Source organism: Furipterus horrens, unplaced genomic scaffold (genome assembly GCF_987537825.1).
Source record: "Furipterus horrens unplaced genomic scaffold, mFurHor1.1.pri manual_scaffold_11, whole genome shotgun sequence".
Lineage (NCBI taxonomy): Eukaryota > Metazoa > Chordata > Mammalia > Chiroptera > Furipteridae > Furipterus > Furipterus horrens.
Window position 1 is genome coordinate 63,651,795 of NW_028327181.1, and position 21,551 is coordinate 63,673,345.

General features: G+C 40.4%; 1 protein-coding gene and 1 pseudogene across 4 annotated transcripts in view; both read right to left on the bottom strand.

Annotated features, from left to right (window-relative positions):
• The window catches only part of LOC149998011 (SKA complex subunit 2), a 78,643-nt gene that overhangs the window by 49,237 nt on the left and 7,855 nt on the right, over nucleotides 1-21,551 (bottom strand). For 2 of the 4 annotated variants that reach the window (XM_090290728.1, XM_090290726.1), the window contains exon 3: nucleotides 20,996-21,172. In XM_090290728.1, the coding sequence (XP_090146854.1) occupies nucleotides 20,996-21,172 (177 nt within the window). Of the gene's footprint in view, nucleotides 1-8,118; nucleotides 8,173-14,591; nucleotides 15,182-20,995; nucleotides 21,173-21,551 lie in introns of those variants that run through there. The other 2 variants (XM_090290725.1, XM_090290727.1) reach the window with 2 other exon arrangements.
• LOC149998014 (enhancer of rudimentary homolog pseudogene) lies at nucleotides 19,339-20,064 on the bottom strand (annotated as a pseudogene).

A 21,551-nucleotide genomic window follows, 5' to 3' on the forward strand; every position in this document is an offset into this window, starting at 1 on the left:
GTGCTGGTGGTGGCAGCAACGGCGATGATGGTGGGACGGTGGTAAGCATAGACACCTGTATTTAAGGGGAGGCGAGAAGCACCTGGAGAGCACCCCTAGCTGTAGACCAGACCTATCAGCCACTGTTAATATAAGAGAATGGTTTGCGTGACATCAGTGTAACCTGACAGCCAAGGAGAGTGGACTGGAATACATATGCGTGAACTGGAATGCACATGCATGAACAATGATGACCTCACTGCACTAGTCAGTGGGGGTGGTAGAAGCCACTGAGTGAGCACACCTACTGTTGAACGGCCGTCACTTTCACAATGACTGAGCAAGTAGAGCAACGAATCTGCATCAAATATTGCATTAAGCTTGAACATTCCTCCTGGAAACTCTCTGGATGCTTCAGAAGGCCACAGCTAAGGGTGACTGGTGACTGGCAGCAACTCCCGGCTTTTCCCAAAGCTAAAATCACCTTTGAAAGGGAAGAGATTTCAGACTGTAGATGATATTCAGGAAAATACGATGGGGCAGCTGGTGGTAACTGGGAGAACTGTGTGAGGTCCCCAGGTGTCTACTTTGAAGGACACCTAGGCTTGTCTTATGTACAATGTTATTTGTATCTTGCATCTTCCTCAATGAATGTCTCTATTTTTCATATTACATGGCTGGATACCTTCTGGACAGACCTTGTATCCAACTTTCAGCATCAAGTCTGTGTACCTGCTTAGACAGTCCTTTCTTCCCTCCATATGTTGTCACTTGGGAATGTCCATTGGTTATAGCCATAAAACTTCCCTGCCTATCCCAAGCTGGTGACCTTTCCCTTCTCTGTATATATGTGGCATTTTTACCTTGTATTCTAGAATCTCACTTAATCAAAAAATAAATATGGCAATTTTAATACTTTGGGAAAAACAATGTTTCTCCCAAACCAAAACCAAAGGTAAGAACCACTGAACAATATTAATGCACAATATTAAAAAAATAATCCTTATGGCATTTCCTCCACATTTGACTAAATAATTAATTTCTCTCCATCAAATGGAAGAATCACAAGCTTCAGATAGTATTCAGACCTCAGTCTGAATCCTAACCACACGACACCAGACAAGTGACTTAGCTCAAGTCTCCTTGATTATACACCATGACCAAGTGGAATTTATTCCTGGAATTCACTGACAGTTCAACATACAAAAATCATTCAGTGGAACATAGCACATAATAAAATGAAGGGAAAAAGACATCTGAGCATCTCAATTGATACAGAAAAGACACATGACTAAATCCAGTATCCTTTCATGATAAAAAAACACTCAAGAAAAATAGAAGGAAACGTTCTCAACTTAATAAGCCCTTATTTTAAAAACCCACAGTAAACATCATATTCAATGGTTACAGACTGAAAACTTTTCCCTAAGACTAGGGAAAAGACAAGGATACCTGCTTTCAACACTTCTAATCAATATAATACTAAAATTTCAGCCAGAGCAATTAAGCAAGTAAATAAAAGTATACAAAATAGAAAAGAAGTAAAAATCATTTGTTTGTGATGACATGATCTTCTATGTAGACAACCCTATTTCACAAGAAACTGTTAAAACTAATAAATTCACCAAAGTTGCAGGATATAGAAATCAACGAATAAAAAACACTTGCATTTCCACACACTAGCAAAGAAGACTACAAAGAGGAAATTAAGTAAACAATACATTTACAATAGCATCAAAAAGAGGAAAACACATGGGAATAAATTTAGCCAAGACTGAAATATTTATAGGTGGAAAATTACAAAATACTGCTGAAAGAAAATTAAGAAATTAAAGAAGTCCTAAATAAATGAAAAGACACCCCATATTCATGGATTTAAAAATTAATATTGTTACGATGACAATACTACCCAAAGCAATCTACAGAATCAATGCAATTCCTATCAAAATCCCAATGGTGCTTTTTACAGAAGTAAAAAAACCTATTCTGAAATTCAAACAGAATCTCAATGGACCCCAAATAGCCAAAACTACGTTGAATTTCCTGATTTCAATTTACAGCAAAGCTACAGTAATCATCAGTTTGGTGCTCAGATAAGGACAGAAATAGAAAGCAATAGAGAGTCCACAAATAAATGCAAAGGAACAAATATTACATGATTGGATTTCTATGAGGTACTTACTAGTCCAATTCATAGAGACAGGAAAAATAGTAGGTACCAGGGGTTGGGAGAGAAGGTAATAGATAGAAGTAATAAAAGTAGACATCCTTATCTTTTTCCTGATCTTAGGGGGAAAGTTGAGGTACCACTACATACCTATGAGAATGGCTAAAAATCAAGACTGAAAAAAACAAGTGTTGGAATTAATGTGGAAGAACTGGAACTATTATAAACTGCTGGTGAGAATGTAAAATGATACAACTATTTTAGAAGACAGTCTGACAATTTGTTAAACAGTTAAACATACATCTACCATAAGATCTAGACATTCCACTCCTAATTATTTACCCAAAAGAAATGCAAACTTAAGTCCATTCAAAGACTGGTATATAAATGTTCATAGTAGTTTTCTATGTAAATGCCAAAAACTAAAAGCAACCCATGTATCCATCAGCAAGTGGGTGTGTAAAGTATGGTAACTATAGTTAATAATATTATACTGCAGATTTGTAAATTGCTAAGAGAACAGATCTCAAAGGTCCTCATCACAAGAAAAAAAAATTGACTATATATGCTGACAGATGTTACCTAGATTTAGTATAGTCATCTTGCAACATATACATATACCAAATCTAAAAATGTGTTGTACATCTGAAACCAATGTGATGTTTTATATGTCAATTATACCTCATATAAAACAAAAACAGGTGAATGGATAAACAGATTATGGCATATGCACACAGCACAATGCTACTACGGACCAATAAAAAGGAATACTGTTGGACACACATGATGCAGATAAATATCAAAATAATTTTGCTGAGTATAAGACAAACAAAAAGGATATGTAAGAGTACACATTCTAAGATTCCATTTGTATAAAATTCCAGAAAATCCAAACTCATCTATAGTGGCAGAAAGCAGTTAGAGGTTCCCTGGGAACAAGACAAGCAGGAGGAGGCATTACCAAAAGGCACGAAGAAACTTTGGAGGAATGCAATCTCAACTGTAGTGATGGTTTCTCAGGTATATACATTTGTCAAAACTTATCAGACCATATACTTTAAACATGTGCAATTTATTGTCAATTATACCTAATTTTAAAAAGGCTGCAAAATTAAAAACAAAAGGAAGTCAATAAATATAGGCAAACATAAAAATGCTACTTGTGTTGAAAATCAAGAAGTCAAAAAAAAAAAAACCAACCCGAAAACTAAGAACAATGAGAACTGCAGGGACAAAAAAGAGGGCGGGGATATAAACACAAATAAAAGGAAACTGGTAATAAGAGAGAATCACTAAGTGTAGTTAGATAATTAAAGGAGACCTGGCTGAAAACAGACAATGTTCCCACCTTTTGAGGGTGTGTGTGTGTGTGTACGTGCCTGGGCACACCAGAGTCATGGGTAGAGCACTGGAATGGGAGTCCAATCCTGGTCTGTCACCAACTACTCGGTGACTTTGGACATGTTTATTCACGGGTCTGGGCATGAGTATCTGTCCTTTCACAGACAGTTAAATTTCCATAGTCAAGTGAACAGAGATGGGATGAAAGAAGGGAAGGCATCAAAATGAATATTACAATTTGGTTGGGTGGAGAGTTCAGCTTCTCAAGGACTTTGCTCCTGTCATTATTCCCCCCGTCTCTCCAGCATCATTAATTATTCTGTTTACTGGTTCAGTCAAAGCAAGATATAAAACTTCTCCAAAAATGGGGGAAAATGTTGACTCTCAACACCCCCTTCAAACCACAGCCTTATTGCTCCCCTTTACTTATTACGAAGTTCTGAGCTCTTCATACTTGCTGTCTCACTCCTCCCGCTCTCTGGCAGCAAGTTTCTGTTCCCCCTAAAACTACACATCAAGGTCACCACCAATGACCCACACATTCTCAGGTCCAACGGTCAATTCCCAGCCCAGAACCATATGGCACAGCTACCTTACTCCTCTTCAAACATGTTTCTCACTTGAATTCTGTGGCTCCTTCTTGTCATCCTTTGCTGAATCTGCCTCCTCCTCTGACCTCTAAATGTGAGCAACCCACAGTTCGGACCTAAAAATATCTTCCTACAAGGAGGTAACCTGGTGAGCTCAACCAACCCCCTGGCTTTAAATACTATCTATATGCTAACAATTCAATCTCTCCAAAAGTCCCCTTCCACACTCCAGAGTCATATTTCCAACTGTCAAAATCTCCCATTAGATGTATAATGAACACTTCAAACTTCATATATTTAAAGTTACTTTTTTCTATTTCTTGATTTTAGAGAAAGAGAAGAAGGGGGAGAGACAGACAGACAGACAGACAGACATCGATTTGTTGTTCTCCTCATTTACACATTTGCTGGTTGCTTCTTGTATGTGCCCTAACCAGGGACCAAACTCACATCCTTGGCAAATCGGCACAATGCTCTAAACGACTGAATACCTGGCCAGGGCATAAACTCCATATATTTAAAAACAAAACTTTTACATCTAGAGCCTACCCAAATCTGCTCATCCCCAAGTTTTTTCTACCTCAGAATGGAATACCGTTTATACCATCCAGATGCTTTACACTTCCTCACATATCATCTGCAAGCTCTACCTTCAAAATACATCCAGGACGGTCCTACTTTCATGACCTCTACTATTACCATTCTAGTCTAACCCACCCTTCACCTTTCACTGATAAAGCATATCCTAAAGGATTGCCTCACTTCCTCTCCCAACTGCTGACAGTCCACTTTCCACACAGGGACCAGAGTGGCAGTTTCTAAAAATTTACATTATATCACTCAGAAAATTTCAATGACTGCCATCACACTTAAAATAAACTCCAAGGTCTTTACCAAGGCCCTTCACAACATCTCGAAACTCATCTCCTCTTCTACTCTTCCTCTGTCCATTTTGCTCCAGCTACACTGGCTTCTTTGTTATTTCTCAACACACTAAGCATACTTCTTTCTCAAGGCCTCTGCCCCTTCTAATTTCTCTGCCTGGGATTTTCTCCCCCTAGATATTCACAACACTCCCATATTTCATTCTGGTCTCTGCTCAAATGTCAACTCCTCAAAGGGACCTTCCCCCACAACCCTATCTAAAACAGCCACCAGCCTGCCTCTGCCCTCCTCAGTGTCCCTGCTCTAAACCCTTACTCAGTTTCAATTTTCTTAATAGCACTTATTGGTATCTAACATATATCTACTCACTTGTCTGTCTATATCCCAACAACTGAGTCAACTCCTTGGGAAGTCAATGCCTAACTTCAAGTAGGCATGCAATTAATATTTGATGAATAAACAAATGAAGAGTACCTTCAAGAATCAAGACAGCTCTAGAAAGAAACATTAGAACCATTTTATCCAAATGATCTGACCACAAGGGTAATATTCTTGGACTTTATCCTTCAGGCAATAAATCTCACAGGCATGGAAGGGAAAACATGACATCACTGGAAAACATCAACATGGCAGCGGGATACAAAACAGACTAGAGATAAGAAAAGATTAAAGACAGAGAGATCAGTTAGAAGATAACTATAATAACCTGAGCACAAGGTAATAATGTCTGTATTTCCCTATTAGGATGGTAATGATAGGAAGAGAAAGGACAGACAGGAGAGACACTTGGAGATGACTGACAGGACTTAAAAACCATCAGTGTAAGAGATGTCAAGGTTGACAGGCAAAATAGAATAAAAAGAAAGAAGTCAAAAAAGTCAATTTGAGAAAAGAACAGGACAAATTTGATCTGGAAGAAAGTTGAAGATGCTTGGAAGGACAATCAGAGGACATTTATAGGTCAATGCTGAAGGAATAAATTTGGGAGCCCTGCTCACAGAAATGAAACTTAAACCTGCAACAGTAAATCAAGTGTCTTAAAGTAGATAAAATTTTCCCAGAAACCTCAGAGTACAGCATGCCAGCAGCAATATTTAAGAAATATATGCCTCGCCCTGGCAGGAGTGCTCAGGGGGTTGAGCGCTGGACTGCAAATAAAAGGTCACCTGTTTAATTCCCAGTCAGGGCACATGCCTGGGTTGCCAGAGAAGTCCCCACTTGGGGGCCTGTGAGAGGCGGCCAATCGATTCTGTCGCACAGATATTTCTCTCCCTTTCTCCCTCCCTTCCCTTCTCTCTAAAAAGTAAAATAAATAAAATCTTAAAAAAAAGAAAATATATGCCTATAAGGAACAGGAAGAGGTAACAATGAAGAAATAAAGAATCACTGAGTTATAAGGTAATAACCAGAGGTCGTATGTCTACTGCGCCTTCATCACAAGGACTGAGTCCATATCCAGATTCTATCACTTAATTAACTACAGTAGGAGAGGCCAATGACTTGATTTATCTAGTTTCAGTTTCACCATTTATCAACATAAACAAATTCCTGGCAAGGTAGCTCAGTTGGTTACAGCGTCATCCAGATACAGCAAGGTTGGGGGTTCGATTCCCAGTCATGTCACATACAAGTATCAACCAACGAGGCCCTGGCCAGGTAGCACAGTTCGTTGCAGTACTGTTCAGGTACACCAAGGTTGCAGTTGAGTCTGCAGTCAGAGAACATCCAAGAAAACAACCAATGGCCCTGGCTGCTGTGGCTCAGTTGGTTGGATCGTCATCCCATACAATGGGATGGGTTACATACCTAGGTCGCAAGTTCAATCCCCGGGTGGGGAGCCTACAAGAGGGAAGCAATCGATGTTTCTCTCTCTCTCTGCCTTCCTCTTTCTCAAAGCAATGAAAAAATGTCCTCTGGTGAGGAAAGAAAGGAGGAAAGGAGGAAAGGAGACAGGAATAAGTAAGAAGAACAACAAATCGAAAATTCTTTCTCTGAAATCAATAAAAATTTTTAAAACGAAGATGTATGTGCATTAGTTGCTATTTTAACAACAATGTAACACTTTACAAGAAAATAGTATTTTACAGTTTCTAAATTAGTTTTAGCTTATCTCATCTAATGCCACAACCACCCTGTGAAGATCTTGTTATCCACCTCCTATAGCTGAGGAAACAAGGCTAAGAAAGATTGAGTCTCAGTTTATGAGTGGGAGAACTAGCATGGTATATAACCTAGGTCTTCTGCACATGGTATAGTGGCAAAGAACACAGGCTCTCAAGCCAGACTTCTTGGGTTCAACTCCAGCTCCACCATTTGCTAGCTGTGACTGGAAGCAAATGATTTATATATTAGAGATATTACTCTTCACAAAGGGATATTTATCTTCCTTAGACAGAAATAAGAAACCACAGAGAAATTCTGAGGTGAAGAGCATGTGAGATGCTTTGGTTTTTTTCAAGAAAGAAAATAATCTACTAAGAGTAATGTGGGCAGGGCAGTTTTCAACTGTGGTCTGCAAATGTGTTATTGAATCCCCATACACAACCGAAACAAGTTCCTACCTGGTAAGCCTCCTTGTAAATTTGTTTGAGGAGTTTATCTACATTCAATTATTAAAGTCACTGGATTATAGTCATCACTAAGGTCTCTTATAACTATAAGATGATATGATTTTATTCTTTACTTTTTTTTTTTTTTTTTTTTTAGTCTTACCCACCAAACAAGTTTGAACTTTCCCTCCTCTGGGTCTCTCAGTATTTTGTTAGTGCCTCTCTATGACAGTACACATTCTTCAATATAAACACAAAGTCCATTGGTTTAATACTGGTTAAATGTGCAGTGATTTAATAATACAAATATATGAAAATTACATGGAGCTTTGGTTTCCAGACATTTCATGGCAGCTATCACTTGATGATTATTCATCCCTGCAGTACTAAGCAATATACATTGATGGTCTTCCTATTAAAGAACATTCATATAGACATTTTTTAAGAGGACACAAAATTTAAAATAAGAAAAAATACAGGGGGAAAGAATGAAACAACTGTAATAGAAACACAATTTTTAAAATGTTAAAAAAATACAGAAAACGATTAATTTTTACAATATCTTACGTAAACTAAATGCATGTAAAAAAAAAAAAAAAAAACTTACCCCGATACAGCTGAAACAACAAAGCTTGGAACAACGAGGACACAGGCGGGCATCCTGCAATTTCTCCATACAAATGAAACGTCGGAAAACCTCAGCAATGCTCTGAAAGTAATAAAAGATGTAAAGTCCACCAGATTAGGTTACTGAATCAAGAGTAAAAAGCATGCTTAAAATAATTCACTTGATAAAATTTTACTTTTAACTTTATTCCATATCAGGACTTGGTCAGTCCAAGGTCCAGGGTACCTGAGTACATCTAAGCTTCACAATGGTTCTATTTTAAGGAAAGGCTATGACATGCAAACAGACAGACTTATGCACAAATATTTTCATGGAAGCATTAATTAGAATGGCAAGAATCTGACTAACCCAAGCGTCCAAATATTAATTAAACTGTCACAGTTAATTTACAGTCACTGCAAATATTTCAGGAAACGATATGGGAGGAGGGGGAGCCTATGTTTAACAGTAAGAAAAAAAGGAACAAATGGACTTTTTACTTTTCTGCAATTTCCCCAAGGGGAACGAATTATTTTTATAATATTGTAAAAGTTTTTAGAAGATGTATGTTCTAATAGCAGTGTACTCTGGTCAAGAAACAAACGAATTCAGAATCCAGAAATCCAAATTTCTGCCCTGATGCTGTAACCAAGTAACTAATTTACCTGAGCCTGAGATTCTGTCCCTGCTGAGATTTTTGGTGGCAGCACAACCAATGTTTAGGGAAGAAAAAAAGATCACGTAAATAGAAGAAACTTCTTATCTTTGCAAGAAGTCTCATGTGAACCAATTTAGGAAGTAACTAACAAGAAAAGATATAATTAAATGTAAGTTATTACATATTTTAAGTTTATTATTGCGGTACTCACATTTATTTTTACTCCATTCTAGAAGAATGGAACTCTCCTAAAACCAAGGTAAAGTTATCAAACCTTTATAATATCTTCACACAAAGTATTAAGAAGAAAATTACTGGAGTCTAATCATGACTCTGCTGGACCAGAAAGAATCTGTGAGGTGCAGATGCTGGGGGGGCAGGGAGGCGTGGACAACTAGTTTCAAGTGGGGTGCCCAGTGACATCGTTGCCCTTACTAAGAAGCAAAAATTTATTTAGTATTTGGAAGGTTCAAAATTAGACATTATACAATTATGGCCAATAACCAATCCTTTTAAAAAAATGTTCCTAGCCTTTACGTAAATACACACAACATTTTAAATCACAGCTTACAAATGTCATATAAAAAGAATAGAGCTGTTCTGGCACACAACAGCCAAATTGAGACAGTAAGAGTATACCTTCATTCACAGGAAGGACAAAAGTCTACAAAATGCACCGCTGGGAGGAATGATTATCCATTTGGAGGGAGATTTGGGTCGCGCAGGAACTCGCAAGAACTGGTTGCGAGTGGAAGGGCACGTCCACCTAATGAATTTGCAGTTTTGCTGTGAGGAGGATGTAGTTTGCAGAAACCCTGCGGGGACTGCGCACCCGTGCAGAGACCACCTGACTGCGGGAACGTTCCGAGCACAGACACCAGAGGGCTGCGGAACAAGCACCACGTCCTTCGCACCTGGCCAGCCCTCACCACAGCCAGAGCAGCAGAGTAGGGTGCCGGGCCAGAGAACTAGGACCAGGCGCCCTGACTAAAAAGCCCTCCCCGAGTGACAGGGGCAGACTAATCACCAACCTTCTCAAAGCCCCTCACCTCCACGCTCTGTTCATCCATTGCCTCTGACTCTTGCCGGGGCTTGGTGACCCACGGAGTCCGCGGTCAGACCTAGTAAGTGCCAGCCCGAGGTCGCCACTTCAAATTGCCGCGGAGAACAACCCGGTGTCCACGTCAGGAGGTTCCAACGACCGCCCCACCTGCGCTCCCCATCGCTTCTCCACCAGCTACCCCCACTTCGCCATTTTTATCCGCGTGCCCGCCCTAGGACGCAGTGGGAGGGCAAGTGTTGGCCGCAGCTCCTTCCTCCGGGTTCAACCGCCCGCTGGGTACCAGGAGGCAGCCTTGGCCCAAGTGACGCAGACTGGGGGGCGCGCCCTACGGAAATGCTGCAGAAGCCCAGACGCGCTGGTCCCCAGCTAAGAATGCGCTGCAGGGAATTCACAAACACCAACGGTAACCAGGGCAGCTGGAAGCGCAGGACGCAGTGTTAGGGGAGCACCACGGAGAGGCTGCACCTAGTTCCTGCGGTGCGGGGGCGCACACGAGATTTGGCGGTTCGCTTCTGCAGTTGCGTACCCTCCACTCCGGAAAACGCAGGGAGCAGGGAGCGGAGAGCGTGGCCAGGATAGGGGCGGAGCCTCACCGCTCTCAAACTTGCCGGCCAGAGACCGCAGCTCCCAGGAATGCCAGTGCGAAACGCAAACTCCAGAGCCACATCCCTAGGACTCGGTCTCCATGATTCTAGAGGCTTGGGCCCCACCAAATCCGCGTTTTTAACAACCGTTCTAGGTGATTTTGGCAGATGGTTTATGATCCTCCCTTTGCAAAACCGTGGTGCAAAGGTTTCCTAGCTAGTCGTTTTTTCTCTGAAAGCCCAGTCTCAGGTTTTTAAGACTTCCGAAGCTCAAGACTGCGAAAACCAGAGCGGTGGCGTTTCTTCATTCGGGGGTACCTGAACGGGACCATAAATTGTGCAGATCTAAGTGCCACACCACAGGCTGCATTTCTTGCCGCTTGAGATGCGCTGTTGCCATGAAACTATACGAAGTGCAAATGGGTATCAACTGCATCGAGCTTTCCTATATTGGCGGCTGCTTTCTACAATTTTCTGGTATAGGACATGCTTAAATATTGCAGGAATTGAAGGTATGAGACGAAGGACTTGCATCAGATTCTTAATCCGAATTTAATTTTTTTCTTTCTGGTTTGTTTGCAAACAACTATTACACTTCACCCAACCTAGAAGTGCACATGTAGAGAATCAACAATAACCTATAAAATTCTTAAGTATCAAAGCGTTTGGACCTTTTTTTTAAAAAAAAAAAAAAAAGATTTTATTCATTTTCAGAGAGGGGAAGGGAAGGGATAAAGAGGGAGACAAACAGCCAAAGGCTGCCTCTTGCACGCCCTCAACGGGGGACCTGGCCCACAACCCAGGTATGTACCCTGACCAGAAACTGAACCAGAGAACTTGTTGTTTGCAGGATGATGCGTAACCCACCAAGCCATACCAGTCAGGGAGTATTTGGACTTTCTTTTTATTTTATTTTATAAATATATTTTATTGATTATGTTGTTACAGTAATCTGAATTTTTTTTCCCTTTGCTCCCTTCCACCCAGTACCCCTCTTCCCTTCAGCAATCCCACCCCCTTAGTTCATGTTCATGGCCCATGCATGTAAGTTCTCTGGCTTCACCCCTTCCTCTTGTTATCTTCCCCATCTATTTTGTACCAACCAATTATGCTTCTTAATCCCTGCACCATTTCCTCATTTCTCCCCCTTCCACCTCACAACTGATAACCCTCCTCATGATCCCCATACCTATGATTCTGTTCCTATTCTTGTTTGCTTAGTTGGATTTTTTTGTTTTATATTCATTTGTGAGTTTGTTGTCATTTTAATGTTCATAATTTTAATCTTCTTGTTAATAATTAACTCCCTTTGAATTTCATATAATAATGGCTTGGTGATGATGAACTCCTTTAGCTTTACCTTGTCTTGGGAGCACGTCATCTGCCCTTCCATTCTAAAAGATAGCTTTGCTGGATAGAGTAATCTTAATGTGGATCCTCGCTTTTCATCACATTAAATACTCCTTGCCAGTCCCTTTTTGTCTGCAAAGTTTCTTTTGCGAAACCAGCTGATGGTCTTATAGGCACCCCTTTGTAGGTAACTCTCTGCTTTTCTCTTGCTGCTCTTAAGATTCCCTCTTTATGTTGAACTTTGGTATTTAAATTATGATGTGGCTTCACGTGGTCCTCCTTGGGTCTAGCTTGTTTGGGACTCTGTGATTCCTGGACTTGTATGTCCATTTACTTTGCCAAATTTGGGATTTTCTGCTTCATTTTTTCAAATATGCTTTCAATTTCTTGCTCTTCCTCTTCTCCTTCTGGCACCACCCCACCCCCACCCCCCGCCCCATGGTTCAGATGTTGTCCCAGAGATTTCTATGCCTCTCCTCATTTTTTTCAATTCTTGTTTCCTCATTCTGTGCTGGCTGTTTTTTTCCTTCCTTATGTTCCAAATCATTCACTTGAGCCCATTTCCTTCCCTTCACCATCGGTTTTCTGTGGATTTTTCTTTGTTTTATTTAGCGTAACCTTCACTTCTTCTCTTATGCGTTTGCTGTACTTAAGCATATGTCAAGCCTGTGAGCATCTTCATCACCAGTGTTTTGAACTCAATATCTGTTAGTTTGGTTATCTCCTTGTCACTTAGTTCTCCCACTGGAACCTTGATCCTTTCCCTCTTTGGGGCCATACTTCTCTCTGCCTACTCATTTTGACAGGCTCCTGTGTTTGTTTGCCTGTGTCTTAGGTAGAGCTGTCGCTCCTGTTACATTGTAAGGGCGGAGCCTTGGGGATTGTGAGTAGAGTTGACCCGTTTCACCACATTGAGGCACTGTATGTGGGGAGGGGTCTGAGAAGGAACAATAATGCTTGCTCAGCTCTCACTCCTTTTCCAGGCACTTCTCTCACTTCCGCACCAGACTGGCACCTCTCTAGCTGCTACCCTGACCGTTGTGCCCTAAGGGGTGGGTCTGCAGACATTCTAGGACTGTGGGGGCCCTTTAAACAAGCGGACTCTGCTGAGAGACCAGCAGTTTCTGCCTCTACCACAACCCCCACTTGTTTGCTCAGTCAGAAGCAATGAGGCTTGATTTTCCCTGGTGCTGGGACTGTGAGCTGTGTGCTCGGTCTGGTCTGGCGCTGGGAGTGCTCCCCATGTGTCCCTCCCTAGTTTTTAAAAGATGTGACTGTGCTTTCTGGTGGCCTATGCTGCCACTGCCACCACACCACATCCTTTCCACTCCAGCTCCGCCCCTCCTACCTGTCTGGATGAGGATTTCTTCTTTCTTTCTTTGTTGTATTTCCATGCAGCTTGATTTTCTGGAACTTCTGGTTGTCTCTAGTGTTGAGGTAGTTGTATTCCTTCTTAGCTGTGGAGGGAGACGCAGCATGTCTGTCTAGCCCTCCATCTTGGCCAGAAGTCTGGACTTTCTTATAAGTAGTGGACAACAAGAAGTTTTTTTAAACTGTGAGCCATGGACGAAGAGAATTTAGGAAGATTAATCTGACTGAAAAATTCTCTCACCAAGATTTATGTACAGGAACTTCCTTAATATCAATTGCCTGAGGACTGGATAAAATTAGTATCTGTTACTAAGGTGTGACTTATTTTTCTCCAATTTTTATAAAAGTGGGGGGGGCTTTCTGTTCTTGAAATATTCTAACAGAACAACACAATTTTAACTGCAGCTACTCTCCCAACCCCGTTTTCTCAGCTATTGTAAGTTGGTCAAGAGACAAATACATTCTCATAACAGAAATTTTTAAATTTATATTGAGGTATAATTCTATAACCTACAGACCCAATATTGTATTCATTTTTCCTAGTCCTTTCAATGCTTCATTTTTATTACATATATGGAAAGATCACTTATGGAAGGATTGCTAAGTATCCTTCAAAACCAAACACCATCTCATTGTGCTTCCAACCATCCAGGCACATAGAAGTTAAGTGATTTGCTCAAGGTCACACAGCTGAAATTTAAAACCTGCTATTTACATCTCAGATACATGTCAAAGCCCAACCTTAACTTCACAACTTCAGTATCTGCTTCCCCTCCCCCATTTGGCATTTCCCAGAACATTAAAAGTAATAAATTTATAGACAACTCTCACCTCTTATTGCATAAATACACCATGACTTATTTTCCTACTTGCCTGCTATTAGCCAGATGTGTGTATTACTATTATATATAACCCTGCGATTAACATTTATATCAAGATCTGCCCCTACTTTGGACAGTTACCTTATTGTCAAGTTATTAAAAAAATAAATAAGGGGTCCTGACTGGTGTGGCTTCACTGGGCATCCTTCCGCAAAGCAAAGGGTCGCCGATTCAACTCCTGGTAAGGATACATGCCTGGGCTGCAGGTTCGGTTCCTGGTCAGAGCGTGTGCATGAAGCAACCAATTGATGTTTCTCTCCCTTCTTTCTCCCTCCCTTCCCCTCTCTCTAAAATTAAATAAAATCTTAAATAAATAAATAATGAAGGAAACATATACAAACACACACAAAACTGGCAAGCAGCAGTCGCCATTGCTCTTCTGATTTCAATTTCTTAGCTTTCACATAGTATGAACCATTACAGTAATATAGGCTGAAGGAGAACAAAGGTCATATTGAAATACAAAAGGAACAGCCTAAGAGAGCACTGGAAAGCAGAACTCATGCTGTTCAACATTAGGAAGCAGAAGGAACAGGACAAAAATAAAAGGCTCTCAACAGAAAAACCAGATTATAAAAGGTAGGTTTTATGGGAGACTATAGGTCACATAGCAGTCTCACTGATAATGTGACCACATCTTCAATCAAAATTTTCAAAAATGAAGAGTTCTATAATATATTGTATAACATAATACAAATACTTTTTCTATCTTTTAAAGCATGCTTATTCACATTGGACTGACTTATAGTGCATAAACATTCTTTTACAATAGGACATCTGTGCTACCCTGATTATACAAAAACAGATGCAAAATAATGTTAGCACTTCCTTGCCTGAAATTGCAAAACTAAATATGTGTGCTTAAATCCCTTTATTCCCATTACATCCTTTTGACTGAAATTTAGGAACATCTGCCCTTCTCATATTCCCTTCTCTTGTGAAAGGCATCACTTTCTAGTTACCCAGGCCAGACCTTCTCCTTCACCATACCCCACCTCTAAGTACCAAGTGCTAACAAGATATCCTCCTAAATCTCTCTGAAATTGATCTCTACTCTATTAGAGTTCCCCTCTGCAAGTCCATTTCTTCATAAGTCTGATACGTGAGATTTTAATTGTTGTACCGCAGTTTTCTCTTCTTCAGTCAGTGGTGACAGCTAGAAAACAAATAACAAAGTCTTTATTTCAAAACCTTTAAAGGCTCAAATATACTTTATTTTTATGAAAACCTTTACAGACTGTCAAATTGTTAACTTCTTTATCACACCAATAATTGCTATAAACTCATACTATGTATGTGATCACAAATTTAGGGAAGCAGGGAAAAATAGATTATTTAGCTATCTGTATACAAAGTACTCTGATGTTTGAACTTCCAAAGAACTTGCAATTAAGTTGAAGAAACAAGACCAAGAAATCAAACAATTTAAGGACTATAATTTGACAGAACCAAAGATATGATGTTTGAATGCCACACTGTAAACGTATTTTGGTAAACAAATGTAAATGAAAAATAACCTGGAAGTTTCCTCAGAAGTAGAAACTTGGGCTAAATTTTGAAGGATAATTAAGATGCTTTTAGATGCAAGTAACAAAAACATATTTCAAAATAGATAAATGATCAGAAAAGTTATTATCTTTGCAAAATAAATACAGAAGGGCAGACTTCAGGGCTGGTTTATTCAGGAGCTCAAGAATATAAGGACTCTTTTTTCCATTTCATGTCTCTGACATCCTTGATGGTGGCTTTTTCCTCAAGCTGACAGGAAAATAGATCTAGGCATCACATTTATGCAAAATGTTTAGAAGGAAAGTTTTCTTTTCCCAGGGCTTTCTCAGAAGTGAGAGGAAACTCTTCCTCAGTTTCTACTTTCAGACTTTCCCTCCTTACATATCATTTCGGTTAAAAACCCATTTCTGGATTAAGTTTAGTTAAAGGAAAATCCATTCCCATTACCAATCAGGCACACACTGGTGTTGAGGATAGTGCTAGCGTTATTTATCTCAGGCATGAGGCTGTGAGGGATGGCACACATCTCACGAAAAATCAGTGCTCTGTAAGGCAGGAAGGAAGAACAGATGCTAAGAAAACAAGCAGCAAATAGTATTCACAAAAGCAGATAGGAGCAAAAGCAAAGGGAAGAAGAGAAGCCAAAGGGAACTTGTAAAAGATTTTCACAGAGCACCAACAAACAGGCTGGCTGAAACTAAATGTTATATGGGGAAATAATAGGAGGTAGAACCTAAAGAATCACTCAAATAGTTCCAAATCTGCCTAAATATATACAGTCGTCCCAAGACATGTTCCAAGCCCCGCAATGGATGCCTGAAATTGGAGATAGTCTGAACCCTATCTATACTGTTTTTTCCTACACATATATACCTATGATAAAGCTTAATTTATAAATAAGGCACACAGTAAGAGATTTACAACAATAACCAATAATAAAATAGAATAATTATAATGATATACTGTAATAAAAGTTATGTGAATGTGGTCTATCGCAAAATATCTTTTTATATTTTGTATATATTTTGAAGTATATTTTATTATGTTGTTACAGTAGTTCCAATTATTTTTCCCCTTTGCTCCCCTCTGCCCAGTACCGTCCTTCCCTCCAGCAATCCCACCCCTCTTAGTTCATGTCCATGGGTCATGCATATAAGTTCCTTGGTTTCACCCTTTCCTATATTATTCTTAACTTCCCCCTGTCTATTTTGTACCAAGTGATTATGCTTCTTAATCCCTGCACCATTTCCCCATTTCTCCCCCTAAGCCCTTCCCAGTTGATAACCCTCCAAATGACCCTATACCTATGATTCTGTTCCTATTCTGGTTTGCTTAGTTGGATTGTTTTTTTTTTTTTTATTCAGTTGCTGATATTTGTGAGTTTGTTCTCATTTTAGTGTTCATAGTTTTGATCTTCTTTTTCTTAAGTTCCTTTGACATGTCATATAATAATGGTTTGGTGGTAATGAACTCTTTTAGCTTTACCTTGTCTGGGAAGCACTTCATCTGCCCTTCCATTCTAAATGCTAGCTTTGCTGGATAAAATAATCTTGGCTGTAGGTCCTTGCTTTTCATCACATTGAATACTGCTTGCCAGTCCCTTCTTGCCTGCAAAGTGTCCTTTGAGAAATCAGCTGATGGTCTTATAGGCACCCCTTGGTAGGCAACTCTCAGCTTCTCTTGCTGCTTTTAGGATTCTCTCTTTATCTTTCACCTTTGGCATTTTAATCATGATGTTTCTTGGGGTGGTCCCTTCTGGGTCCAGCTCGCCCGGGACGCTCCGTGCTTCCTGGACTTGTATGTCTACTTCCTTCGCAAAATTTAGGAAGTTTTCCTCCGTTATTTTTTTAACATAAGTTTTCAATTTCTTGCTCTTCCTCTTCTCCTTCTGGCACCCCCATGATTCGGATGTTGGCACGTTTAAAGTTGTCCCAGAGGTTCCCAAGCCTCTCCTCATTTCTTTCAATTCTTGTTTCCTCCTCCTGCCCTGGTTGACTTTTTTTCTTATGTTCGAAATCATTGATTTGAACCCCGGTTTTCCCTTCACCCTTGGTTTTGTGTGAATTTTCCTTCATTTCACCTAGTATAGCCTTCTTCTCTTATGCGTTTGCCATACTCAAGCATATCAGTCAAGCATATGTCAAGCCTGTGAGCATCTTCATCACCAGTGTTTTGAACTCTGTGCCTGTTAGGTTGGCTAACTCCCCGTCACTTAGTTCTCCCACTGGAACCTTGATCTGTTCCCTCTTTTGGGCCATACTTCTCTGTCTGCTCATCTTGACAGGCTCCTATGTTTGTTTGCCTCTGTGTCTTAGGTAGAGCTGTCGCTCCTGTTACGTTGCAAGGGGCGGAGCCTTAGGGATTCGTCAGTACAGGATGACCTGTTTCACGTCCTTGTGGCGCTGTGGGTGGGGGAGGGGTCTGAGAGGGAACAATGCCACTTGCCCAGTACTTGCCCCTTCTCCAGGCACCTCTCTCACTTTCGTATGGGACTGGCACCCCTCTGGCTATTGCCCTGGCCGTCGTTCCAAGGGTGGGTGGATCTGCGTATGTTCTAGGACCGTAGCAGCCCTTTAAAGAAGTGGACTCCACTAAGAGACCGGCAGTTTCCGCCTCCGCCCCAACCCCCACTGGCTTGCACAGTCAGAAGCAATGAGGCTTGATTTTTCCCAGTGCTGGGATCGTGAGCTGCGAGGTCTGGTGAGGAGCTGAGAACACTCCCCAGGTGTCCCTCCTGACTTTTTGAAATGTGTAACTATGCTTTCCACTGGCCTGCTGCCACCACCACCACACCTCGTCCTCTCCGCCCTGGCTCTGCCCCTCCTACCTGGCTGGATGAGGATTTCTTCTTTCTGTCTTTGTTTGTTAGACTTCCATGCAGTTTGATTTTCTGGAGCTTCTGGTTGTTTCTAGTTTTGAGGTAGTTGTATTCCTTCTTAGTTGTGGAGGAAGACGCAGCATGTCTGTCTATGCCTCCGTCTTGGCCGGAAGTCCTCAAAATATCTTCTTGTACTGTACTCACCCCTTTCACTTAAAAGAAGCAATTTCTGGCTTCTCTTTGGCATATCCAAATTGCAAGCATCACTACTCTTGCATTAAATATTATAAAATAAGGGTGACTCGAACACAAGGATTGCTGTCCTGGGACAGTCAATCTGATAACTGAAAGAACTAAAAAGTGACTAACAGGTGGGCAGGTAGCATATACAGCGTGGATACTCTGAACAAAGGGGTGATTTCCATCCCTAGGCAAAATGGAGTGGGACTGTTCAAGATTTCATCATGTTAAAATAGCTTGAAATTTAAAATTTATGAATTGTTTATTTCTGGAATTCTCCATTTGATATTTTTGGACTCCAGGTAAATGAAACTGGGGAAAGCCAAACTGCAGGTAAGGGGACTACTTTAGGTCATCTCTACAGATACTGCCAAATCTAGAACACCCCATATAACTAACTACAGAATTAGAATCTCCAGGGCAGTGCTGTCCCATAGAACTGTCTGTGATGCTGGGAATATTCTATATCTGCACTGTCCGATCAGTAGATGAAGAACTGAATTTTTCATTTTATTTCATTACTTGAATTTTAATTTATATAGCCACATTTGGCTACTGAATGGCCCAGGTGGTCTGGCTGATCAAGCCAACATTTGCCCCAAATTCACATGGATTAAATGAAAAAGTCACCTTACTGTACCTTACTGCAACTGAAATAGAGGATCTCCCTCTACTGTCCCCAAAACAGGAAAATAGTATTCTGACTGAGAAGTCTGGAAAGCATCTATAACTGACTTTTTTTTTTTTTTTTTAACTAAAGAACATTTATTTATTTTGCACCAAGACTTTATCTTAGGACATAACTAAACTGGGTCACCACCCCGACCCCAACTTGAAGGGTTAGTACAGTGAATGTTGCAAAGTAGATATGAACATTAACTGATGAAGAAAAACTTTCCTCAAAATCATAACAATGTTTCAGTAAAAAAAACAGGAAAAGAAAAAAAGGGGGGTGATCTTGTTCGATGCCATTATCATCTAGCACATTCAACCCTGACTAGAGTGTACCAAAATGGAAACAGGATTACTATAATACAAAACTCCCACTACAGATCACTGTACACCTGTATTCCAAGCCCACCCTCAATCTTCCGGCACAACTATTTCCCGGCCTGTTGGGCCTGCCGACAAAGGAGCACATAGATCTTCTCTTTAATCCAGTCTTTGTTATAAGGCTGGTATGTCTGGGTATCAGCTCGGTAAACAAGACAGCTGAGGTCTGCCAGATCATCAATAAAGTCAAACAACTGGCTGATATCATATGTAATAGAGGGGCTGTTGGGATTCATTCTCTTCAGATGTTCTTCACACATTTTACAAACGCCTTCCTTCCATGCATTCGTTCACTGATTCATAGTCGGCGTAGGTTCTGCCCTCTGGCCTCTTGGTGGGCTGTACCAGCAGAATGGTGTGAGACATCGCGCCAACTCTTTCACTGCAGCCGCCGCCGACACCACCACCTCACACGAGCTTAGCCGCACGCCGAAAACTGACTTTTTTTTATAGTTCGTTCCTTCAGTTGGTTTGGTGAGCTCCCTCCACTCCCCATCCTCCTTCCCTTCTCACTAGTTCTTATTGTGAGAAATGCTCACAATAAAAACACCAGGACACAGGACTCAGCAGTAGCCGATGCGTTGTTCATTCACAGGTCTGCAGAGCTGGGGGCACGAAACAAAGATATGCGTGCCCCAACAGACAAAGCAAGCTGGCTTTAACCTAATGCAAGTAAAACCCCCTTCCCCTCTCCCTCCTCCTCCGTTTTTCCATGCTGGATACTCTGGAGTTACAGTCTAACTTGATTAATTAAATTAACTGAGGGTGGTAATTAACTAAGGGTAATCTGGTTATAGGTCTGTCTCCAGCTCTCCCTTGGAGATTTGCTAACTTGTTTGTTGAGCTGTCTAGCTACATTTTCCCATTTCCCTGTGTTTGGTGATGAATATCTTCCCCCCTTTGATCTCAGAGACATTTGTGATGAACTGCAGAATGTCACTTCCTGACTTGTATGTATGCTAATACTGTTGACTCGGAGACCCCCTAATTCAAGATTCAATTACATTTGTCCTTTGCTATTAATTATTTCCTACTGGTTTGAGGGTCACTAGTTTCTTTGTCCCTTACATTATGGAACCAACAGAGCTGGTAGATTTAATAAGTATTATCACCTTTTCTGCCATGACAGCATAATCCAAGACAGCATACCTCTTAATCAGCCATGCCAAGTTCACATGCTCATTTTAAAATACAAGGAGATAATAAATTAAAAGGGAATCAAGAAAACCTCATTTCTATCAACAGTTCAAACTGATGAATTTTAAAATGAACATTACTGAGGATTCATCTTTCAAAGCAACACTCAGAATAAAAACTTTACAAATTTAACATGTCAATTGAAAGCATTACCTCCAGGTCTGTTTGCTTTTGGAGTTCTTGTATCATGGTCATAGTCTTACTGAAAGTAGCACAGATGCGGCTCTTAGTCTCTTTCTGCTCCTCAGCAATCGGCTTAAAGCGTGCATGCAAAGTCTGATATCGAGACTTTATTGCTGACAATTCCTGTAAGAGTGTAACTGGATTTTTCTACATCAGGAAAAAATATATATGTATATTAAATTGTGGAAATGAAAAATTAAACTTCTTTTAAGAATTAAAATAAATACAAGGCATTCTACCATCCATTTAAGAAACACTGTGAATATTTTATTATGCAATTGTGTGACAAGGATGGAGAAGGGAAAGAAAGAGGTAAGTAGAAGACCTAGATTCTATCCTCAAGGAATTTAAAGTCTAGGTACAGAAGTACAGTACAGGGAATACAGTCAATAATATTCTAATAACTATGCACGGTGTTCGGTGGGTACTACAATTACTGGGAGGATCACTTCATAAATTATATAATTGTCCAACCACTATGCTGTACACCTGAAACCAATATAAAATAATACTGAATGTCACTATA